Below are 24,667 nucleotides of genomic sequence, written 5' to 3' on the forward strand. Positions count from 1 at the left end.
CTATATTTTAGAAAAATGCGTCTCGACGTATCGGATACATATCATATCTGACACACGTATCTGTATCCGTGCTTCATAGGTAATAGCTATCCCTGATAAGTATTACAACAAGAAACTTCAAGTGATTCAATAGACAAAACATTATTATTATTTTATATTTTTATCAAAAACAAAAAAAAATATTAAAACTAGAGTAGAAGGGTTATTTTACTCATACAACAAAAATAATGATCATATATTTTGGAAGCAAATAGTAGAGTTTCAAATGTTTAAAAGTGTCCAAATAATGTAGAACAAAAACATCATCCAATACATCTTTACTCTATTCTTTTGGAGACATTCTTATATGTGTTATATATCCTTATGCATTTCATGAGATATTCCAAATCAATTATAATGATTCATATACAAACTTAGAAAGCAAAGAAAGAAAGCATTATATTTGTGAAAGTCTATGAGATATTAAAAGTATATCACATTGTGTGTGAGCAATTTAATTGTGCATCATGGATTAAGGCTATGTTAAGTGCTAAAATTATCTTAATTTATAAGGCTAATTTAATATTTTTTGACTCTAAATATTTATTTTGTGTAATCATAGTTGAGATTTGATGATAAAGTTTACTAATTCCATTTCCAAGATTCTATATGTGTTTCAGGCTGAAAAAGGACAAGTTGGACAAAAAATGTGCCAAAACTGGGCTAAACATGCAAAGTCGCAAATCAACCCACCTACGCTCAGCGCATGAGCCGAGCTCAGCACAATGGCGCTAAGTGTGGAAGGAGTCAAGTGAAGGGTCTGATGCAAGAAGAAGTGCACTCAACGTATCGTTTCTGCGCTAAGCACATGAGCCAAGATTCAGAAACATAAAAAAAAACCAATATGTCATTTCAGATATCATCATATATATTTAACTAGGGAATTAGGAATCGAGTGTTTACACTGTATTTTCTTATAATGGTTTCACGTCTTCTTAGTTTGTAGATTGATGTAAGTTGAAAATAAGATATAACGACTATGAAATAAGAATAGTGAGGAATCTTTATATTCATGAATGAGCCGACATTTTCTCTATGAACTAATAGTTCTGAATTCCATCTTTATTGAAATTATGTATGAAAGTACTTAATTATATTGCTTCTTGACTGGATTGATTCTTTATATTCAATGATGTACTTTAGATTTTGATTTATGAATGAAATACTTTGATTTTTATGAATTATTTTTGTTGAAATTTTTATGCTTATTGTGTTTGACGAAAAATAACTTTGTGAAGAAATTCTGTTTCGATAGTCCAAAGCATGTAATTCATTCTTTATGCATAAAACTAGACGTAGTTACATTATTAATTATCACAATGATTGCTTATCCTTATATATTTGCTAGACATGGATTCATATTTGCATCGAAAACTCTCAAACTTGATAGTATGTGTTGCAAGATATAGAGGCATGTTTGAAGGTTCATAGATTGTAATTTTATCGACTTAGATGCTAGACATAGATCTAATTTGGTAAAGTGTTAGCATAGATCAAGACATTTACGGCTAACACTATTGACTATATGCATTAATGTCAAGACATACACATAATTGCTAGAAATGGAGGTGTGTGTGGGCCATAATATTTGTTCTTGTGCGTAAGGTTTTGACTTTATTTCGTGAGTTGCTAAGTAGACTAAAGTTGTAGTTCTTAGTGTAATTGAGGTCCCATGTTATGTAGAATCATATTTGTTTTATTTGCTTAATTGTTGTCTGATTTACTAATATGAATAGCGAGTCAATTTCACATATAACTTCCAACACTTTTAATTATCAAAACCTTTCGACCAAACCAACAATAAATTGAAAACCCTTTTGAAAACCAGCTTGAAATAATAAATTGATTTGGAGAGGCTGAATTACCAAGTTCTTGTGGATACGATAACACCTTACTCTTTTACTTATTTGCGACACCATTAGTAATATTTTTATACCTAATAGCTCGACTAACAGGCCATTAAAGTTTGGCATGAACTGACATTTTGTTTTGAGGTTTATTTGTAAGTTTATATCATAACAATTGTTCATCTAAAATGATCACAATTCACAATCTATGAGATAATATATATCATTTGAAAATGTAAGGTTTGTATTAAAAAATGTAAAAAGAAACCTTCGATTGTGAGTGTTGTTTCAAATAGCATGCCTCTAGTACACAGTTCTTTTTTGCAATAATTTCTACAGTTTTGGCCTACACAAATACTATAAAAATAATATTTGATACTTTTCATCATATGTTAAGCTTTAGGATCAATTTGTCAAAATTTGGACTAAATTGTGAATTAAAGTGCCATAAAATAATAGTTCAAATATGATAATTTGGCACTTAAAGTGCAAAAATTTATATGATTACAAGATAAGTGATAAAATAGCTTGTTTTCAAAATAAAACAAATCTCAAACTAATTGGGTAATCATGTTAGGGTCAACTACTAATCTAAAAAAATCATATTTAATTTAATAAAAAACCACAAAATAAAATGAAGCTTTTTGACTCACTAATTAAAAGATAGAAAATTTCAAGACTTATAAACACATGTAAATCTCATGAATGATTGTGATACCCATTTGATATTTTAGGGATTTAGTTGATGAATAAAAAATTTTAATTACTAAGTTGATGGTCATTGAATTTTTCAAGGGACCTAATGAGGTTTGACTCGCAAAAAAATAATAAAAGTGATTGATGTTTTGTTGCTCGAAATTTGAGAGATGCTTTATAGTCCCCAATATTTTGATTTTTGGTCCCAAAAGTTTACATATTTGCAAAATTATCCTTCATCTTCCTCTTCACTCACACTTATCAATTTCCATATCTTAACGCAAGATTTATCAAAAGGTAATGTTCGTGAATAATAACAAAAAATAATAAAGATTAAAATATATCTAAAGGTGAATCAAATTACAAATATACACTTATGTTGCCCTATCATATCTCGCATGTAACATGCTTCTCATTTGAACTTCTTCATAAGGTGCGACGACATAATCTTCCTCTTCGTAATTCTCTGAAACACTATCTTCAACTATGTTATCATCTTCATGGTATTCAAATGGAGAACCAACATTCATATATAAATTATCATCCACTAGTAGTGGTGTATTATAAGATGAAGCACAAGCCCAATAAACTGCACCAATATCTTTAATCATTTACTTGTTTTAGTTCTAAGAGACATCTAAGTTGCAACAAATAAAATATACATTAGAATAATGCACTTAATTAAAAAATTCACTTCCAATAGACTAAGATTGAAATACAAAATGTTTATATTCTCACACTAATTAACAAAATACTAACTTTTTATTTTCTAATATAATGGACCTAGGTCATAGGCATAAATTTTTTGGTCATAAGCAATAATCTCAAAATTTTTATGCCTATGACACTAGCCTCGCAAAAGGCCATAAAAATAAGATTTTTTTACTTCCCACCAACCAATGTGAGAGTTAGAAGTTATTGTGGGTAATCACTCGCTAAAATTGAAGTGTACACACACCAAAATAAAAGAATAAAACAAGAGTTTGATATTAGGAACCAAACAAAAGAAGAAAAACCTTATATTGAGTTAGGAAACCATTGTAAATTTGAATTTTGAGTTTGGGATGTTGGAAATTAAGGGAAATGTGTGAGTTTGAGAATAAAGTATTTGGTTAAGAAGTTTGAGATAATGGAGTTTAAGCCTCTATTTGGTTCGAGAGAATTAACAAAGAAAGAGAAAGGAAAGAGAGAGTTGTATGAGAAATAGAATCTTTCTCTCATTTGGTAGGAGAGAATATGGAGAGAAAGAAAATAAAAATGGTGGGACCCACCAACTTTTAGTTTTTTCTCTAATGTGAGAATAAATGGTAAATGAAGAAGGTTTTTTTTGGCATTTACAATAATACCCTTAACTTTATTAAATACTCATTATTATTTAAAGGGTAAAATTGTCCTTTTCGTAAAAATACATTTTCTCTCATTTCTAATTCTTTCATATTTCTTTCCTACCAAACAACTCTTACAATCAACTCATTTTCTCATTTATTTCTTTCTACTCATACTCTTTCTTTTTATCTTCTCACATCTCATTTTCTTCTCTAAACCAAACAAAGCCTAAGAGATAAATGAAGTTTGAAGGGAATGTCTGGATTGGAGAGTAGGGTAAGAGGTTAAGGAGTTTGAAAAAATCGAAGCAAATCTCGTGTCCCACAATATGGAGCACTTTATGTGTAATGAACTATTATTGGTTGTGGAGAAAATATATTTAATTTAAAATATAATTATTAAAAATCTTTCTATCCAATCATATATCTTAGAACATGGATTACCACATATTGTGGGATTGAATATGTGTTTCCTTCAAAAATTGAGGATTGTGTTTTTATGGGAACTACCAACGATATCCTTTGCTCATCCCAATAAGTGTTACTCTCAAGAATTAAACTCTTAACTTTGAGAACCTAGTGATGCCTTGTACTACTAGATCAACGTCTTGTTAACTATGAGTGTAAAAAATAAAAATAAACACTTTAGGTTCAAAAAGACCAATAAGATGAATAAATTTTAAAGATGATAGGTCCATTAAAAATTTGAAAAGCCCAAGAATAATAATTTCCCGCCTAATGTTCCTCCTCACAAAAGATCCAAACCACACTCACTTCACCATTTCACATTTCAAACTTCAAACACAAACTCGAACTCTTCCGAGTTGACTCAATGGAACCGAAACCCGAGTTATCACCTACCGAGTCCAACTCAGCTCGAGGACGATCCACCACTCGCCCTAGGCTCTTCATCAAGGAAATGGTGATGCGCAATTTCAAATCTTACGCTGGTGAACAACGCGTTGGTCCATTCCACAAGGTAATTAGGGTTTATCTCGTTTTTGTTCCGTTTTCGTTTTCGTTTTGCTTCACAGATTTCATATAAAACGGTGCGTTTTTGCGTTTTGCGTTTCAGAGTTTTTCGGCTGTGGTTGGACCTAACGGGAGTGGAAAGAGTAATGTGATTGATGCGATGTTGTTTGTGTTCGGGAAGCGAGCGAAGCAGGTGAAGTAGTTTTCGAATGTTCTAGATTGTTCTTTTTTGTTCATTCTGTAATGTTCGTATTCTTGAAATTTTGTTTGTAATTGCAGATGAGACTGAATAAAGTTTCTGAACTTATTCACAATTCTACCAATCATCAGAATTTGGATAGTGCTGGTGTTTCCGTTCATTTCCAGGAGATTGTTGATTTGGTAAAATTTGTTGACCTTGTTTCTGCTGGAAAAATGATCTGAATGATTTAATTTTAATGCACCGTCGGTTTAGAATAGTGTGTTGTCATATTGTTAGAATCATTTGATTATCGTACTAATCATTTCAAAACTCACAGATGCGGTAGATGGTGTAAAAACTTTACATTAATAGTTGATCAAAATTAAATTCCATTTTGCATTGTGTACAGCATGTGGATCATTACATCTATTTGTAGGCCACTAAGTACAAATATAATTATACAAATGCTGGAAAAATGCGGCCGATGTGGCCACAATTGCACGAAAAGTGACCAATGTGATCATGATGCATTTGTGGATCTCCTAGAACGGCAATATTTTTCTTTTGTTTCTTATGTGATGATCATATTTTTAAGTTTTTACCTTTATGGTACAGTGACTAAATAATTTTCCAACTAGTTGACCCTTTTATTTTTTAGTTAGCATCTTTGCTTTTAAAAAACTGACTAAATTATCAACACTTGCAGGAAGATGGAACATATGAGGCTGTTCCAGGGAGTGATTTTGTGATTACCAGAGTGGCTTTCCGTGATAACTCATCTAAATATTACATTAATGATCGTTCGAGTAACTTTACTGAAGTTACCAAGAAACTGAAAGGGAAAGGTGTTGACCTTGACAATAACAGGTTTCTGATCCTTCAGGTTGGGCATTTGTTGTATGGCACTTTTTAGTGTTCCCCCAAAGGAGTTCCTATTTATCTATTTTCATGTTTGATCTTTTCTTCATCAGGGTGAAGTTGAGCAGATTTCACTTATGAAACCAAAATCTCAAGGACCTCATGATGAAGGTTTTTTAGAATATCTGGAGGACATCATTGGTACTGACAAATATGTTGAAACGATTGATGAATCAAATAAGCAGTAAGCACTCTTTCTTCATTTCGATACAAACTGATTGAAGACATGCAACTTTCTCAATCAACATTACATTCCATACCATGTTTACTTACATGTGGCTGATGTTGCGTGATTGGATTTATTTTATTATTATTATTTTATCAAATACTTAGTATTTCATTTATTGTAACTATTCTTTATGACTTATACTGCTGCCTGCAGGATAAAATATACATATTTCTCTGCTGATATTTTTTAGAGCAACTACTTAGCTTTCAAATATAACAGAATTGCTCATGTCTGAAATGATATTCTTGATCTTTTAGGTTAGAATCCCTGAATGAGAGAAGATCTGGGGTTGTGCAAATGGTTAAGCTATCTGAGAAAGAAAGGGACAGCTTGGAGGCATGTATATTTGTGGCTATATGAAACATTTGATTTCTGACCAACCTCTAACAGTTGTTTTGCAACAGGATGTAAAGAATGAAGCAGAGGCATTCATGTTGAAAGAGTTAAGTCTTTTAAAATGGCAAGAGAAAGCTACAAAGTTGGCTGTTGATGATACAGATGGAAAAATGGTTGAGTTACAAGGGAATGTTTCTACCCTAGAAGAAAATCTGAAGGCTGAAAGGTAAGTTTGGATTTGTACTAGTAATTTATTTGTCTCTACTTTTCATTTGTTATGATTGCCTCAAGAAGAACTTGGTGATATCTTATTCCAGGGATAAAATTAAAGAAAGTAAACAAACTCTGAAGGAGCTTGAAACTAAGCACAACAACTACATGAAAAGACAAGAGGTTTGCTTCCTTCACATGGGTCTAGAAGTTGAAGCAGATTTTAACTCATGAGTCATGAGGTAGTAACAGTCAATATTTTCTTTCATTTTCATGGTATAGGAGCTAGATAATGACATGAGGAAGTGTAAGGAAGAGTTCAAGGAGTTTGAGAGGCAGGATGTCAAGTATCAGGAAGATTATAAACATTTGACTCAGAAGATCAAGAAGCTGGAGGACAAAGTTGAAAAGGTAGGGGGAAGGAATAACTTCATTACATTTGAATGTATACATGTATAAGGCATGTTATCCAACTGTTCCTTTTCCAGGATTCAAAAAAACTTGAAGCCCTTGTAAAAGAGGGTGAGGACTCAACTGATCTAATACCGAAACTTGAGGATGATATCCCAAAACTGCAAAAGTTATTGATCGAAGAGGAGAGGTTGTTAGAAGAAATCACTGAGAGGTCCAAAGGTGGAACCTTGTCTTTTTTTTAATCTGAACACATTAGAAGGTGTTTTTAATCAAAATTGTTAAATCTTTAGTGAGATCTTTGGCATAACTTTTCAATTATTAAGCATGCTTCCTTGCAGCTTTTCTTTTACTCCTTTTAACTATTAAAATGTTTTGTTTTGTTAGGTACCTAATTGTAATAGTTAGCAGGTAGTCATGGACTTCTACTGTTCTAGGTTTAGTAAAAAAAACTTCCTGTGTTTGATTATAGTAACTACATATTGATTCAAATTTGTTATTGGCATGGTTTCATAAGGATATCCAATACGTTTTGCCTTTATCCCCTCACTGGAGACAACCATATATGATTGTGCCTTATGGTCTAAATTGATTTTCTGATTCTCATTCTCCTTGATACACTATGCTGATTTTGTGGTCTTTATGGTGTTGGGGAGTGGTCTCTATTTGTTTAATTATTACATACTATGTACATAAATGGAGCTGATGTTCTATGTGCTGTTATAGGTAGGTAGCTTGCTTCTACAATTTCGTTTTCTTTTTCTAAGCCTGTGAAATTGATTATTTTTTATGGCTAAGCAGTCGAAACTGAAAAATACCGCTCGGAGCTTTCTAAAGTCCGTGCTGAGCTTGAACCTTGGGAAAAACAATTGATCGAGCACAAAGGAAAACTTGATGTTTCATGTAATGAGAATAAGCTTCTAAATGAAAAGGTGAGAACGACTTCTCTTGTTTTTACTACTCTTACTTAGTCTCACCTTGAATGATGGTTATTTAGTATTTGCTCTTGAAATTATCTCCACTTATGCCAATAAATCTTAGCAAATTATATCCCACATTCAGGATTTACGGTAGTTTAAATAGTTCTAGGTAATCCCTGAATTCATCTGAAAGCTATGTTGATGTGGAAGCTTATGCTTGTCATAAATTTTAACCTTTTTTTGGTCCATATACCATACCTTTACTTTTTGTAATGTTGCCTTTTATCTTTAGCATCACATTTCATACATTTTGTCATATGAACACGTATCTCTTAATTTCTATTGGTGTGTTAAAATTTTATTTCCATGGAGGGATTCAAACTCCATGCTATCAAATTATTACTCCCTTCTGCTACTGGATTAGAATTTAGATTTCATCTCTATTGTGAGATTGCCCATAAAAATCTGTCCATATACTGTTTACTTTTCTGATTATGCATTTTATGGATATATGCATAGCTACCTGAAACTAGTGCTGTCATAGCTAGAATGTTGATCATTCCAGCTATCATATTTTCCAGTCATAGAGTAGGCTAAAGTTGTCAAACAGGATAAAACAAAACTAGCGAAACACTAACCAAAGTTTTCTATTCGCTTATAATAAAAATATACTGTTTTCTTTCTGACATGTATGCCCACCCGGGATTCATGGAGTAGGGCAGTTAACACCTAATGATTTATACTATATAAAGATTCACAGAGTGGGATACATTTATATTTTCGAGTTGGTGTCTGTTTAATAGTGGGATAAATGACAATTTTTTTCAGCATGAAGCTGCATGTGAAGCTTTTAAAGATGCTCAAAAGCAGATGAAAAGCATATCAGAAACAATCAAATCAAAAGCCACCAGCATTTCTCAAATTAAGAGTGACATTGAAAAGAGCAAGTTCGAAGCATCAAAAGCTCACCAAGTGGAAAAAGTTAGCAATTTACCCTTCATACTTTCATTTCTGAAACTGTTTTATCCATAAGCATCGGTTGATCTGGATGATCTTTTCTCAGGACTGTATCATAGAACAAGATGCACTCATTCCTCTTGAACAAGGTGCTAGACAGAAGGTTGCAGAGCTGAAATCTGTTCTAGATTCTGAGAAGAGTCATGGATCAGTTCTAAAAGCGATCTTGAAAGCTAAGGAAACCAAACAGATAGAAGGAATATATGGCCGTATGGGTGATCTAGGTGCAATTGATGGTGAGGTTTTTCAGTTGCAGGCTTTGCAATTTCTCTAGCTTACAAAGCTCTTCTAAGTTTCCAAATACCCTTTTATGCTGTGTAAACTGTTAAAAAGACCTGGTTATGGATGGTTGTGATCATGTTTAATTATAAAAATTTATGTTAGTACTTTGAAATTTTCAAGAACAAATCTATCATTTTATGTAATCAAAATGTAAGGCTTTCTAGGGGTCAAACCTTATTACATTATATGTGAAGTGCTTAACGACTGGCTATTTGTTAGGCTTGCTTTCAGCCTATTCTTTATTTGATAGTTTAAGTAAACTCATGGAGGGGGAGCAGTTTCAACTCCTAATTTGTCAGAGTTTGCCTACCTCAAAAATAATATTTAATAAGCTTATTCTATGATGAACCATTATTAATAGCATATATGTATTATCAATATTCAACTTTCCAACACCATAGAAAGTAAATTGTGAACCAATATCATACCTATTTTCTGCCCCATGTAAACAAACATCATATCTTTTTAGAGCAGCATTCTTTCTAGTGTTAGAAATATGATTCTATTGCTTGATGGCCTTGACCTTAGCCATCAAGAAATAGAGTCAACAGTGATGATTTGAGGTTTCTTCTGAGTTCATTATTAGTAGTTTAACATGTTCTAAACCTTTTAGATGCAAATATTTTTCTCACAGGATGATTTGAGATTATGTGATATAAATTCATTTTTTATCTATCCTAGAACCTGCTGAGTAGTGATTTATATATAACCCTTTTTGCTTTTTATGTGTTTTATATTAACTTTTTAAATTGATGATGCCAGCAAAGTACGACGTTGCAATTTCAACAGCATGTTATGGACTTGATTATATTGTGGTGGAAACAACAAATGCAGCACAAGCCTGTGTTGAGCTACTTCGTAGAGAGAATCTTGGTGTTGCTACTTTCATGATATTGGTATTTTTATATTCAACTTATGTTTTTTCATGGCTGTTTAATAGTTTTAATAATGTAAATAAATCTGCTCACTTTAACTTCTGGAATAGTGCCCTTCGATATGTAGGAAATTCATTGATTAGCTGGTAGTTGCTAGTTTAGGTCTTTACTCGGTCATACTCATTTGACTTATTTCAAACTCCACTTATTTGTTTTGGCAACAATGTAATACTTTTATACTATTTTTATAGTTTTTTTGTACTTAATCTGCTCATAATACCTTAGCAACGAAGACAAAATAATTGTGAAGTAGAAAAATTGTTTTACAAGTCAAAGTGAAGATTCAGGTGTTGATGGGAGGGCATGTTCGTTTGACATATTTAATGATCTAGGTCTATGGATACTTGACTGGGCAAATAAAAGTTGTTATTAGAGATATCAAACAGGTGGGAAGCCAGAAAAAAACTTATAACTTATAGGTGAGTTGGACCCTGATATAGGATCACAGCCTCTACATTATAAACTACTAATGTACCTCTACCTTCATCTAATAGCTTAGGTTTTTGGAATAGTTGGTCTTTGACAATGTTAAGCTCGTTGATCTGAAGGTCTGTTATGGATTTCAAGAATTTAATGACATACTTCATAGCATCTTATATAACTTTTGAGAGGGAGGCCTTCTCCTAGGAGCCCTTTGAAACCTAATACTGGAGTGAAAGCAAGGTGGCTTCTTAATTAAGTTTCAGTTTAGAAAATAATCTCAAGTATTAGTTATCTGTTTCGTTTTGCAATGTTTCTGTTATGTTGATAATACTTTAAAGTGAAGTTTATTCGATAAAATAATTTGGGCGTCATTTCTTTCTTTATTTAGGAGAAGCAAGTTGATCTTCTTCCAATGTTGAAAAAAAATGTAAGCCCTCCAGAGGGGGTTCCACGTCTTTTTGATTTAGTTAAAGTTCAAGATGAAAGAATGAAGCTTGCTTTCTTTGCTGCACTTAAAAACACAGTTGTTGCTAAGGATCTTGACCAGGTCAGTTATGCTTTTCTAGCAGAATGCTTTGTTTTGATAATAAATATTCAGGGCCATTAATCATTATACTGTAATTAAACTGAGGGTGCTAAATATAATTACCAGTTACTTGCAAAGATATAAAATATATAGCTTAGGTTTTAGACAGCACATTTGTAACTTTTCATATCAGTGAAGGAGACCATTGAATACCAACCTTTTTCTACCTCCGGCATATTTTAGGCTACCCGTATAGCATATGGTGGAAACAATGAATTTCGGCGTGTTGTTACTCTTGATGGTGCACTCTTTGAAAAATCTGGAACGATGAGTGGTGGGGGTGGTAAGCCCCGTGGTGGGAAGATGGGGACATCTATTCGAGCTGCTAGTGTGTCCATGGAGGAAGTAGCAAATGCTGAGGAGGAATTGTCTGAATTGACTAATAAATTGAATAAAATTCGCCGTACAATTGTGGATGCTGTAAAACAATACCAGGCCTCTGAAAAAGTTGTTGGTGCTTTGGAAATGGAGTTAGCTAAAAGCCAGAAGGAGGTAATGCTTACTCCTGAGTCCTAAAAGGTACTTTTCTGGAGTAGTTGTGCAAGGTGTTGTTTTTTATTTTATTTTTCCTTCTGCAGGTTGAGAGTTTGAATTCACAACATAGTTATATTGAAAAACAACTCAATTCCCTTGAGGCTGCATCAAAGCCACAGGAGGATGAGCTTGATAGATTGAAAGCGCTGAAGAAGATTATTTCTACAGAAGAAAGGGAGATCAATAGACTTACTCAAGGGTCTAAACAACTGAAGGAAAAGGTTGGCTTGGAGCTTCTATATGTTCTAATTCATTTGCATGTTGAGGGTTGCCTCACAGATCTAATGTTTATTTCTATTTCTTGAGGTGACTGTATGTTGAAATTAAATGTTATATCTATGTTTAACTTCAGTTAGCTTGTCTTAACCATTTTCAGGCTTTGGAGCTTCAGAAAAATATAGAAAATTCTGGGGGTGAAAAATTAAAATCTCAGAAGTCAAAGGTCAAGAAAATTCAGTCTGTAAGTATCTTGTATACTGAGGACGATTTTCAAATTTCAAATCAATGTTAAACTGTGTCTATACTAATAGTTTGTATTTTCTAGGATATTGATAAGAATAACTCAGAGATTAACCGCCACAAGGTACAAATAGAGACAGGACAAAAGATGATGAAAAAGTTGACTAAGGGAATTGAAGAGTCAAAGAAGGAGAAAGAGCGCCTTGCTGAGGAGAAGGAAAATATGAAAACCATCTTCAAAGAAATAGAACAGAAAGCATTTGTAGTTCAAGAGAGTTATAATAAAACACAAGAGGTTATTTCTCTTCTGCTATTCTATTTTTGGTTATGTGTAATTTTGCCTTCACAGTGCAATGCATTAAAAAGGATAGCTGTGTATAAGGTTGGTTGTTTTGTTGTATAGTTGTGTATAATCTGTTTTTTTCTACCGTTTAGCTGATTGACAAACATTGCGTTGTCTTGGGGGAAGCAAAATCTGAGTATGATAAGATGAAAAAAACAGTGGATGAATTGCGTGCATCTGAGGTACTTTTCCTTGTGTGTTTCTTATTTCTAAATACTAGAGGTTTACTCATCATAATCATGATTTTACAGGTTGATGTCGACTTCAAATTGAAAGACATGAAAAAAATATTGAAAGATTTGGAGATGAGGGGGAAAGGTTACAAAAAAAGGCTTGAAGAGTTGCATACTGCCATTAGCAAGCATCTTGAACAGTGCGTCATTAGATAGTTGTCTGGGGATGGGTGATTATCATTCTTAAGCTTCTTACACGATTGTAAATTGTTGCAGAATTCAAGTAGATTTAGTGGATCATGAAAAGCTGCAGGCTACGTTGTCTGATGAACTTCTTAACGGGGCTTGTGACCTGAAAAGGGCTCTTGAAATGGTCACGTTGCTTGAAGCACAGCTGAAGGAAATGAATCCAAATCTTGATTCGATTGCAGAGTATGAGTTTTTCCAGTATGTTACTCTGGGTTTCTTTCCTTTTTGATGTTGCTCTGATAAATATTTTTATGATTGTTAGATATCGTAAGAAGGTATCATTGTACAATGAGCGAGTAGAAGAACTTAACACAGTAACTCAGGAGCGGGATGATATAAAGAAGCAGTATGATGAATTGAGAAAGAAGAGGTCTGTATCCCACTTTTGTTTGTATCATTTAGTTTAACTTTCAATGGCTTTCTGACAAAATATTAACTGAATGTGTCATTTCAGATTGGATGAGTTTATGGAAGGATTTAATGCTATATCTTTAAAGTTAAAGGAAATGTACCAGGTTTGGAATCTGTTCCCTCTCTGACTCCCCTTACTTTCCCTGACACAGACAAATGCAGATTTGCTACTGTCTCCAGTATTATTTTCTGAACTTTTTAACTTGTTATAGTCATAGGTTCTATCACCTTCCTTATACCCTTTGAATCATCGTGTAAGAATGACTTTGATGCAAATAAAATGCGTTTGTATTGCTGGATATAGAATGGTGCAGAACCAAAATTCTCCATTTTTTCATGCGTGAATCTAGTGACACATTTATATTTAAATATTTCTACACATAATTATAGTAGTATCATTATATGAATCTTGGGAAAATCATACCATATGATTGTTTTGAATTGCACCCATGACTTTAATTATGGTCGCAATATTGTTGTTTCGGGAGTCTCCATAATGGCATCACACCACTTTTGTGGCCCCATTATCAACCACATTTTCCCACAATTTTCCCCAATTATGGTTAATGTAACCTCAATCACGATCACAATTTAAAACAGTGCAACATACAATGTAGCTGTTGTGGTTATATAAACCCACATACTGAAATCCTATACTTAAGATATGAGGCTTAAGTGCCATACTGCAATTGGGTCCTAATAATACTTTGTTTATGAGTGAGTTTAAATATGGATACTGTAGTTAAAGATCAAATATTAGCAACAAAGTAGGTACTCAGTTGAGGTGAGTGTATATTTGTTGCTATTGTGGCAATACAATAACATAACTACATAACTGGTAGAAAATTTTAACGAAATGCCCAACTTTTTGTTGTTTTATTGAACCAACCTAGAGATCTGCCATATGTTCTGTGTTTGTACTGCACCCCAAGTAAATTAATTTTCTTGTTTTGGTAGTTATAGACTTATGGTTCAGTATCAATAGAGGTGTTTATCATTATCTTCTTTCCCTGTACTCAGAATCTCATCAGTAAATTTTAATTGTGTTCTCTCTGTCTCTGTCTCTATCTCTCCATTCCCTTTTTCCATGTAATCCCTAAAATTTCCTGAACATGTATCACCTTTTGTTTTTTGCAGATGATTACACTTGGAGGTGATGCAGAGCTTGAGCTTGTGGATTCTTTGGATCCTTTCTCTGAAGGTGTTGTGTTCAGTGTCAGACCACCAAAGAAAAGCTGGAAAAACATTGCAAATCTATCTGGTGGTGAAAAGGTTAGCTGTTATATATTTTATTGGCCTTTTCCTATTATTTGGCTTCAATCCTTGCATTGAAAATCATTTTGCATCTGCAAGTATTATATTTTCTGGGTGGAAACTGTAAGAGCTTGGGTGCAGACTGTGCTTAATTATTTTATGTTCATTAAAAGCAATCCTAAAAATGTTTCCATGAACACTGAATTCCCCAATTAAAATTGAGCTCTTCATTTTCTTATTTATGTTGCAGACTCTTAGCTCATTGGCTCTTGTATTTGCTCTTCATCATTACAAGCCTACGCCGCTTTATGTGATGGATGAAATTGATGCCGCCCTGGGTATTCCATATAAACTATAGTTTTTTTTGAATTATTATTATAACTGGCTAGATTCTATAGTTTTGCACAAAACTCTAAAACTCCATGTGCTATATGGTTTGGCAGACTTCAAGAATGTATCTATCGTTGGGCATTATGTGAAAGATAGGACCAAAGATGCTCAATTCATAATCATCAGGTAAGTTATGTTCCAGATTAATGTAAATAGATATTTGTTTAATTAAACTAGCTTAGTACTTAACATGGTTTGTTTATTCTCTTGCAGCCTTAGAAACAATATGTTTGAATTAGCTGATAGACTTGTTGGGATTTATAAAACTGATAATTGCACAAAGAGCATTACCATCAATCCAGGAAGTTTTGTTGTTTACCAAAAGGCTACTTGATGAATTTATTACTGCGTTGTTTGTATTAATTGAAGAATATTTACCAGTTTAGTTTTGCATATAATTGTACCCAAAAAAAAATTACTATTTCTAATGATTTTTCATTGATAAATGTAAGATATATGTAATATATAAATAGTATTACTATCTATTTTGTTGACTTGTCTATTGTTTTCTGCATTTGAACACACAAGAACATTTGTAGTGTGAAGAGATGCACAATCAGCTACATTGTGCTATAATGAGATACATATTTGCATCTCTTTTGTCTTGGTGGTTGGTGGCATGCATGGTAAATATTCCTCATTGGTTTCATAATTTTTTTTGGAACTAGGACATATATATTATAGACACTTCTTTGATTTTTTGGAAATTTGTGAATTCATTGTTACATTTCTTCCCAATTGTAATTTGAAATGACTGAAGCACTAAGATGAGGCATTTTCAGGACTTTATGTCTTAACACTTAACCAATGCGCATGTTGAGGAGAAGCAATTAAAAGGTAAGTTTATATTGGACAATAATGTATTTAATATATTGAGAATCATTGGACTTGGTTTCCCAAAATATATTTATATATTTTTGTCCTTATTTAATTGCTTAACAAAACTCTAATTTTTACTTGGGAAGGTTGAAGGCCAATTTTTGGACCAGAACCCAATGGTACATGGATTATAACTAATTATATAACATTTTTCATTAAATCATAAATATTAATAAAATACTAACAATGTATTGGTTTAGTGGTGTAAGGCAGATCCCCACGAACACAAAAATGATTAGTTCTTTATCCAAAAAGATGATGAGATACCATTAATAGTAAAAATATATATTAATAAAATAGTTATTGTCTTGATTTTTTAAATATTATGAGATTAATATTTAATCATAATTTAATGTTGTTTTTTAATTGATAGTCTTTATAATAAAAAAATAGTTAGTCAAAGTTTTTAATAGAGATAAATGAGGGAGGAAACAATTTTGCATGAAAAATATAAAATGTCTGATAAAAAAAGTAATCTTACATGGAATATTTATATATATTGATGATAAAACTCTAGTTTGATGATGCACTTCATTATTTGATGAAGTTTTATTGATTTTGTTGTCATTATATGAATATATTATCTTTTTGGTGTAATGAATGCTTTACCATTATTCATGTGAGGATTCAAATGTATGATACAAATAGTTACTTATGAATTTTCCTTGTGTATTTATTATCTGTGATTGGGTTATTCTAGCAATAAATAGCTCGGTTAATATGGTCATGGCTTAAATTCCTTTGATTTTAATCATTATGATTTATTAGCTTGACCTAGGGAATTAGGCTAATTGTTGACATAGGAATTAACCTTTAACACGTAACTTATGATTAAGGTAATTTGCTGATCAATCATCAAATTGCATCTTCACATCGATCGGTGTTGGTTCAAGTGGTACATGTTTAATTCTCCTCAAGTAAAGTCTCGAGTTCGAGTCTTGTGGATGAAAAAATACCTGCTGAGAGAGTTAGCCCCACATACCTCTAGATATTTCCGGCTCAGATAGAATTGTTTCCGGTGCAAAGATACCGAGAAAGAATTTTTTTTTGCATCTTGGCCTATTAAGAACTGAAGAGTCATAAATGGATGAAATCAAGTGCACCACTTTTCAAACTGCAAGGTAAAGAAAAAGTCATGTTTTAAGCATTAACAAAAACATGTTATGGTAATTGAAAGATTAAACTTTTATTATTATTGTTATTTTTACTTTATTTTTATTAGTACAAGACAGTGTATAAGATATCAATGTATGTTACATGTTTGAGACATGTGAAGGAAGAGAATTTAGGAAACGGTTGGGGTGAGAGGAGAAAGATATTTTTGTCAATAAAAGACATGCATTTTCAGAATTTGTCCCATGGAAAAAACGTGTATTCTAAGATAGACTCCTACATATGATCAATAAATGTATTCAAAACAACGTAAAAAGAATAATGACAGAAAAATTAAGCTTAACCCTTGATGTATTCCTACCATTAAAGGAAATTATTATGTGACCTTGTGAGGCCATCACACATCTCAAATGAATTTAATAAATATTATAAAACATAGTTAGCTAATAATATAAAAAGCTCTGCGTTTCATGCATTACAATAAATCTATTTTGTAAACTTCTATTGCAATCAATAACAGCTAAGATATTTCATAAATAATTAACCTCTTTAAACACGTTGGTAATGATTTGATATATATATATATATATATATATATATCTTCAAAGATTTTGACAATATCTATGGCTTCAAAGATAGATCAATTTGTTTCCTTATGTATATATATGTGACTGCTTCTCTCAACAAATATCGTATTTAGAAATCTAAATCATGTTATGTTTGTTATTCTAAAACAGTACCTTATCCCACTCGATCAACGCGCCTTGTTGGTAGAGATTAAAAATGTATATACCAATTATTAATAGAGATTAAAAATTTATAATAGCTCACTACATCATTCACCGTTTATTTAGATCACTTACTTTTTTAATAATGGATGATATCATAATATTGTATAAAACTTATACACTATTAATATATATTTATTTTTTTTTGGCTAATTAATAACCATAAGTGTTTGATACTAGAGAGAATAAAAAAGAAGTGAACTTTTACTCCAAAATGGGAAAAAAAAACATAGCAATTCAGACACAAATTCTGATCCAAAAACTGCAACACTGTCCTTATTTGTTAGTGTAAAACTCTTTCCCTTCTCAAACATTTCTCCAATTTCCACATCAAAACACAAATCGATTCCCTTTTTCCATTTCCAGAACCAAAGAAAACACTAACCTTTGATTCACACGCTTTCACCTTTTTTCCTCACTTTTTTCAAAATCTCCACTTGGGTCTTGTTCATCACTCAATTTCACTATCTGGGTTTTCCTTCTTTTCATCTCATCTCATACATATAAATAAAAAAATCACTTTTTTATCCACTTTTATGTCAAAAATGGCTTCTTTTTCGTTTCCAGTGGAAACAAATGTTAAACACAAATTGCTACTACTTCTTCACACTAAGAATCATCATTATATTCATCATGGTTCTCTTAGATTCCCACTGAAATATAGCACTATAAATGCTTTAGCTTTTGACCCTTCAGAAACCAGAAAGGGTGGTAGATTGCACCATAGATGTAGAAGGAACATAAAAGCCGTAGGTAAGAGTGCAGGGACAAGTAATGAGGATAAGGATGAGTTAGAGGATGATGATGATGTGCTTAAGGGCACCATTGAAAAGAGCAAAAAAGTTCTTGCTTTGCAAAAGAATCTTCTTCAACAGGTATTGAAGAATGTTTTATTTTCTGAAGTTGTCTGAAAATGTGTTTCGGTTGTTTGAGAATTGAGACACAAATAAGTTTTTAGTTGATTGGTTTTATAGAATTTGGAAAATTAGGACTCTATATTGCAAAGTAAAGGGAAAAAGCATATTTTTGTTTTCCTATTTGAAAAGTAAGTAGTAAGTAGAGTAAAGCAATGGCTAATAAGTACACTTACCCTTTAATTGATTGTTTGGCTTAAGGGTAAGGTTGTTACGAATTCAAATCGTGGAAACAACCTCTCCACTTGTTGGGAGCCTCGTGCAATGGACCGCCATTTTTTATTGTAGCAATGTGTTTAAAGTAAGAAAGTAAGGATCTACTTAGGTAGTGTTTAATAGGTGAATAGAATAGAATGTAAATATGTAATACAGTGTCTTGTTCTGTTCTCTTTGGTTGAAGGAAATGTCCTACCTTTTAATCCTTGTGTAACATTTGGTGTTTTTTGTGAAATAAAATACACCAAACATAGATCAAAACCCATGTTCTGTTTAGTCTTAGGTCTGACATGTCTACCAAACACTACCTTAATGAGTTAAGATCATGATGAACTTTATTAAAATTAAGGATTTGTGAATCTGTACTTTCTTATGTTAGAGACTAAATCGTTATATATAGGGTCATAGTTAAGGATCATTTGTGGGTTCAAGGGATATGAAGTTCTAAAGTTTCTTCATGACGATAATGGAGTCGACGATACAAGTCACAATTATATTTGTATCAGCATACATCTTTCGATCTCTTCTTTTATTCTTTCTTTACCCTAGAAGTTCTTATAAAGATTCATCTGGTGTTCTTATTTAGCTTTATTGTCTATTGTAGATTGCTGAAAGAAAGAAACTGGTTTCTTCTTTAAATAGTGATAGCATTCCTGAATTAGAAGGAGACAGTATTTCTTATGAACACCGTGAAAAGTCTCTGTCAAGTGACTCAAATCCACAGAAAGGTGCCATCGGCAGTGGCAATGCTGTTGAAAACCAAATTGGTGGCATTGTTTTAAGCAATGATGTCCATTATGACGAGGAGATACTGGATGTTCCATCTGTCAGCAATGGTCGAGGTTTTCATGAAGACGAGGAGGAAGATGATAAATTCTCACCTGCCGAAATGACTTCATCTAGGCTCTATTTCAATGAACAGTTGAAAAACAAGAGATATGAGACAATTAAGCCTGATGCTTTACCGAACTACCTTTCATATAGCACAAAAACTTCGAGCCTAAAGTTTGAAAATCGGGAAGGTGTGAGTGATTCAAGTGCAAAGGTGGTCACTAATGAAGCCAGCGAAGTTGTCGGCGAAGATGAAAACCCCCCACCAATGGCTGGGGTCAATGTGATGAATGTTATATTGGTTGCTGCAGAATGTGCTCCATGGTCCAAAACAGGTAATTCAACATCATTTCATGGTGACGGGTATGTTATCCTCCTAAATCTGCAAACTGCTTTATAAATGAAATTCCTTTTCTATTAAATGAATGGAAAATTCTTTTGAAGATTTTCCTTATGAAATTTATTGAACTAATAGGTGGACTTGGAGATGTTGCTGGATCATTACCGAAGGCTTTGGCTCGGCGTGGACATAGAGTTATGGTAACGTAGTTATTCCCTCTATGAACTGACTGAGTATTACATGCGTGGGAAGAACACTTTCACTTTAAGTTTACTCCTTGCTCGATGAAGAACCACGTAAACACAATCTTTTAAAGTGGGTATCGGAATGTATTCTTCGTGCTTTGTTTTGGATCTTGATCATCAATTCCTTCATTAACTATAAGTAGATCATATTTCTAATGACTGGATACCAACTATTTGCTTTCTAGCCTACCGATTTTTCTACCCAAATTCATCATATCTATCATATACGAGCATCTAGTCTATCCGGATTCCTGGTTTGTTCTTAGTCTTTAGTTTCATTCCTTCCCACAGAAATGCAGGATGACTTCGGAAGATTAACTCGCCCTATACTTCATTGCTTTGGAATGTAGCCGAACTTCCCTTTAAATTGTTTCGGCTCTGTCTAATACACTTAATGTGGTTTAAAGCATCAGCTTACTATTAGATACTCTAATGGATTCTCAGGTTACCTTTCTATTAATGTCTCCATTTTTATGTCGTTCTTTTCCTTCTTAGGTTGTAGCACCTCGGTATGGTAATTATGCTGAACCACAAGATGCGGGAATTCGGAAAAGGTACAATGTAGATGGTCAGGTGTGTAGAAGCTACCCTTTTCCTAATCAATTATATTTCTTTGAATCAATTGAGTCACTACTGTCTTGGTAATGTAATCTCCAGTATTGTCACTTTACAGGACATGGAAGTGACATATTTCCAGACCTATATTGATGGTGTTGACTTCGTTTTTATCGACAGCCCAATATTTCGCCATCTAGAGCATAACATATATGGTGGAAACCGAATGGTAATAGTCTATTTTGTTGAGTTGGGGACCACTGTCCATGAATCTATAAAGTAGCGATAATTCTTGATCTCTCAATTCGAAAATCAAGGATATTTAAGTACATCGTTTTATTTCATATACTACAACATTACTCTGAACCTTTTCAACGGAAAACAGAAAGAAAGAAAAAAGACAGAACTAAACTTAAATAGTTTTCTGATCTTATTATATCTTAGCCTTTTGACTCTTGCATCTTCCTTAATGGAACAGGATATTCTAAAACGCATGGTGCTATTTTGCAAGGCAGCGGTTGAGGTACATGAACTAAACTTAATGGTTTTGTGACTAAATCATTTATAGGGATGTTCGGTCATAACAATTTCTGTATCTGATGAGTCTTAGCAGAGTACCCGTGCTACCTTTTTTTCTTATTATTCTTGTAAAGCAATTTTTTGAAAGCAACCATGTCCAAATACCAGATTGTGGATGTTAAATAGTCTGTCTCCGGCAACTTGAAATCACATTAGTCTGCAATAACTAGGGTGGAAATGGTGAAATTAGTAAATGAGTAGTAGTAAATGATCAAGGCGGCGTGTCTTCTTTGGTATAACCGAGGGTATCCCCTCACCATATGGGTCCCCTTTCGTTGTGTGATTGTCCCTCCCAGCAAGTATCGCTTCCCTGAATTGAACCTTTGACCTTTTGGTTTATCTGGGGATTCAGTGGGGCCTTACACCACTAGACCAATATTTTGTTGGTCACTGCAATGTGTCTAGCATAAGTTCGGGTTCGATAATGTTGAAACAAATAAACGCCATTCTAAGCTTCCAATTGATTTTAACACCCCCTGTATCCTATTAAATTGTGACATGAGGCATCTCCATTTTCATATGTTGGACACAACTATTTTGAATTTCTCTCAATGTTATATCTTAATCATTTTTATGCAAGTTTGCATGTAATGCAGTATAATAGTAAGGAAACATATATTATGTACCTAAAGAATTACCCAAATCTCCTTGAGTAAATGCTGTGAAGTTCTTACCAACAAGAACTTTATAAGGCATGCAAAATAGGATGCTTTCTGAAAAGCATATTGATGGGATTATTATCAAAATATTTTTATTAACTGTCAAAAGTCGTTCCGGTAGATGCGCTTTTATTATTTACGAAATCCTTATATTTGTCTACTTTCAGTATGAATAAATGAAGCTAATGATATTCAGGTTCCTTGGCATGTTCCTTGTGGTGGTGTTTGCTATGGAGATGGAAATTTGGTCTTCATAGCAAATGATTGGCATACTGCACTGCTGCCGGTGTATCTGAAGGCGTATTATCGTGACCACGGTTTGATGAAGTACACAAGATCCGCTCTTGTGATTCATAACATAGCTCATCAGGTTCCTCCTGTATCTATATACAATGATTTTAATGTAGTTAATTTGTCCAATATAATGAAGAAATAATCTGCTATATTTTTTTAATGTTTTATTCAGCATATCTAGTCGACGATTTAATTGAATCAGAAAGAAATGTTTATTGTGATTCTCACCAATATGTTTTTGGAGTAAATCATCCGAGTTTTGAACATGCGAAATGATAAAGATCCGTCATTGAGCAAGAAGCATGCAATGTTGTGTGGATGGATTTATCTTAAGTCTGCACCAATTTAAAACATGATGGTCTCAGCATCTTAACGACGATAAAGAGTGTAGCACTAGAGTAGTTTTCTGAGCCACTTAGAAGATGATGATCATACGAAAAAGGTTCAATCAATCTTGCTATAAAAAATTTGTATTTCTTTTCAGGAAGCAAATGAAATTTATTAAGGAAACAAGAACATGTTTTCTCATCAACATGAATCTAATTTTGCACTGTAACTTGAGCTGAATCCTTATAGCTTATTTCATTTTTTTGATGATTGGAGTTTATATTGCTATTACAGTTTTCTCATATAAAGGAAAATTCACAAAGCTTACTTTCCGACAGGGTCGTGGCCCGGTTGATGATTTCAAGTATTTAGATTTACCTCAACACTACATCGACCTTTTCAAATTATATGACCCCGTTGGAGGTGAGCACTTCAATATCTTCGCAGCGGGTTTAAAAACAGCGGACCAGATTGTCACCGTTAGTCATGGATATGCATGGGAGCTTAAAACTTCTGAAGGTGGTTGGGGTTTGCATGGGATCATAAACGATAGCGACTGGAAATTGAGAGGAATCGTGAACGGCATTGATAACAGAGATTGGAACCCTCGGTTCGATGTTCACTTGACATCAGATGACTACACTAACTACTCCCTTGAGACGCTGCAAAGTGGCAAGTGTCAATGTAAAGCGGCCTTGCAAAAGGAGCTTGGTTTGCCTGTCCGTGATGATGTTCCCGTAATCGCTTTCATTGGCAGGTTGGATCAACAGAAAGGTGTTGACCTCATAGGCGAAACAATTCCTTGGATGATGGGCCAGGATGTGCAACTAATCATGTTGGGAACGGGAAGGCCGGACCTAGAACAGATGCTTAGGCAATTTGAAAACCAACACCATGACAAAGTGAGGGGATGGGTTGGCTTTTCTGTGAAGATGGCTCACAGGATAACCGCTGGTTCAGACATATTGCTCATGCCATCAAGATTTGAGCCATGCGGCTTGAATCAACTGTATGCGATGAATTACGGAACAGTTCCAGTCGTACACGCTGTTGGTGGACTGAGAGATACCGTGCAGCCTTTCGATCCATTTAACGAGTCAGGCTTCGGGTGGACATTCGATAGCGCAGAAGCTAATAAGCTAATACATGCATTAGGGAACTGCTTATGGACCTATAGGGAGTATAAGAAAAGCTGGGAAGGGCTTCAACGACGAGGGATGACGCAAGATCTTAGTTGGGACAATGCTGCTCAGCAGTATGAGGAGGTTCTTGTTGCTGCCAAATACCAATGGTGAGTTCCAAGCATCTACTCCGACTAACAAGATCGATGAATATGGTGGAGTGCTTCGTGCCGCAGGTAATTTCAGTCATGATGATTGCTGTGCAAGTTGATTATAGGTAGGTTTTTCTGCAATTAACTAATGTTACAACCTTTCATGATGTAGGCCCTAGAAGCAAAAATTTTGTCATGTAAAATAAGGACTATTATGCAATAAAGTTATGTCATTTCCCTTGTACATGCCAAATGTAGCTATAACTGAAATCAAATTGCTACAAAATAAATTGAAGTACTGAAACACTTTCTTGTCCTTTAAGCTAAAATATTGTACTTTTTGTGTTTGAGATTGTGAGGATGAAGAGAAATGAGTGGTGTGAAGTGTTAAGTGTTAATTCTAATATAGTATGAAAACATATCATAATGTTATGTGATTATAGAACCATGGGGCCTAATTATAATGATTATACTAATAACAAGAGTCCTCATCTTGGATTGATAGTTATAACAC

At 33.5% G+C, this 24,667-nt stretch overlaps 2 protein-coding genes across 2 annotated transcripts; both read left to right on the forward strand.

Moving 5' to 3' along the window:
- The first annotated feature begins 4,658 nt into the window (after nt 1-4,658).
- On the forward strand, nt 4,659-15,505 carry LOC109339454 (structural maintenance of chromosomes protein 4). Its single transcript, XM_019576896.1, has 28 exons — nt 4,659-4,886; nt 4,983-5,072; nt 5,159-5,260; nt 5,767-5,943; nt 6,032-6,162; nt 6,465-6,543; nt 6,612-6,769; nt 6,861-6,936; nt 7,036-7,164; nt 7,242-7,386; nt 7,966-8,096; nt 8,913-9,065; nt 9,148-9,337; nt 10,146-10,279; nt 11,130-11,288; nt 11,511-11,819; nt 11,906-12,082; nt 12,238-12,321; nt 12,406-12,615; nt 12,756-12,845; nt 12,915-13,036; nt 13,113-13,268; nt 13,348-13,455; nt 13,540-13,600; nt 14,634-14,768; nt 15,001-15,088; nt 15,194-15,266; nt 15,354-15,505. The coding sequence occupies exons 1-28, from the start codon at nt 4,740-4,742 to the stop codon at nt 15,472-15,474; spliced, it is 3,735 nt and encodes a 1,244-aa protein (XP_019432441.1). The 5' UTR covers nt 4,659-4,739; the 3' UTR covers nt 15,475-15,505.
- Nucleotides 15,506-18,155: 2,650 nt separating this feature from the next.
- Nucleotides 18,156-24,482, forward strand: LOC109339453 (granule-bound starch synthase 2, chloroplastic/amyloplastic-like). Its single transcript, XM_019576894.1, has 8 exons — nt 18,156-18,795; nt 19,655-20,216; nt 20,357-20,421; nt 20,962-21,039; nt 21,140-21,250; nt 21,500-21,544; nt 22,456-22,629; nt 23,219-24,482. Exons 1-8 carry the CDS (start codon nt 18,457-18,459, stop codon nt 24,173-24,175), a joined length of 2,331 nt encoding a protein of 776 aa, XP_019432439.1. The 5' UTR covers nt 18,156-18,456; the 3' UTR covers nt 24,176-24,482.
- The last annotated feature ends 185 nt before the right edge of the window (nt 24,483-24,667 follow it).

This window comes from Lupinus angustifolius, unplaced genomic scaffold (genome assembly GCF_001865875.1).
Source record: "Lupinus angustifolius cultivar Tanjil unplaced genomic scaffold, LupAngTanjil_v1.0 Scaffold_75_87, whole genome shotgun sequence".
Lineage (NCBI taxonomy): Eukaryota > Viridiplantae > Streptophyta > Magnoliopsida > Fabales > Fabaceae > Lupinus > Lupinus angustifolius.

What these genes read in the sequence shown, in the direction of transcription:
- LOC109339454 (XM_019576896.1), top strand. Translation starts at nt 4,740, where the DNA reads ATGGAACCGAAACCCGAGTTATCACCTACCGAGTCCAACTCAGCTCGA. An exon ending in ATTGATGAATCAAATAAGCA is followed by an intron (nt 6,163 to 6,464) that starts GTAAGCACTCTT and finishes TTGATCTTTTAG; the next exon opens with GTTAGAATCCCTGAATGAGA. An exon ending in AAGAAAGGGACAGCTTGGAG is followed by an intron (nt 6,544 to 6,611) that starts GCATGTATATTT and finishes GTTTTGCAACAG; the next exon opens with GATGTAAAGAATGAAGCAGA.
- LOC109339453 (XM_019576894.1), top strand. Translation starts at nt 18,457, where the DNA reads ATGTCAAAAATGGCTTCTTTTTCGTTTCCAGTGGAAACAAATGTTAAA. An exon ending in TGCTCCATGGTCCAAAACAG is followed by an intron (nt 20,217 to 20,356) that starts GTAATTCAACAT and finishes TTGAACTAATAG; the next exon opens with GTGGACTTGGAGATGTTGCT. An exon ending in TTCATAACATAGCTCATCAG is followed by an intron (nt 22,630 to 23,218) that starts GTTCCTCCTGTA and finishes ACTTTCCGACAG; the next exon opens with GGTCGTGGCCCGGTTGATGA.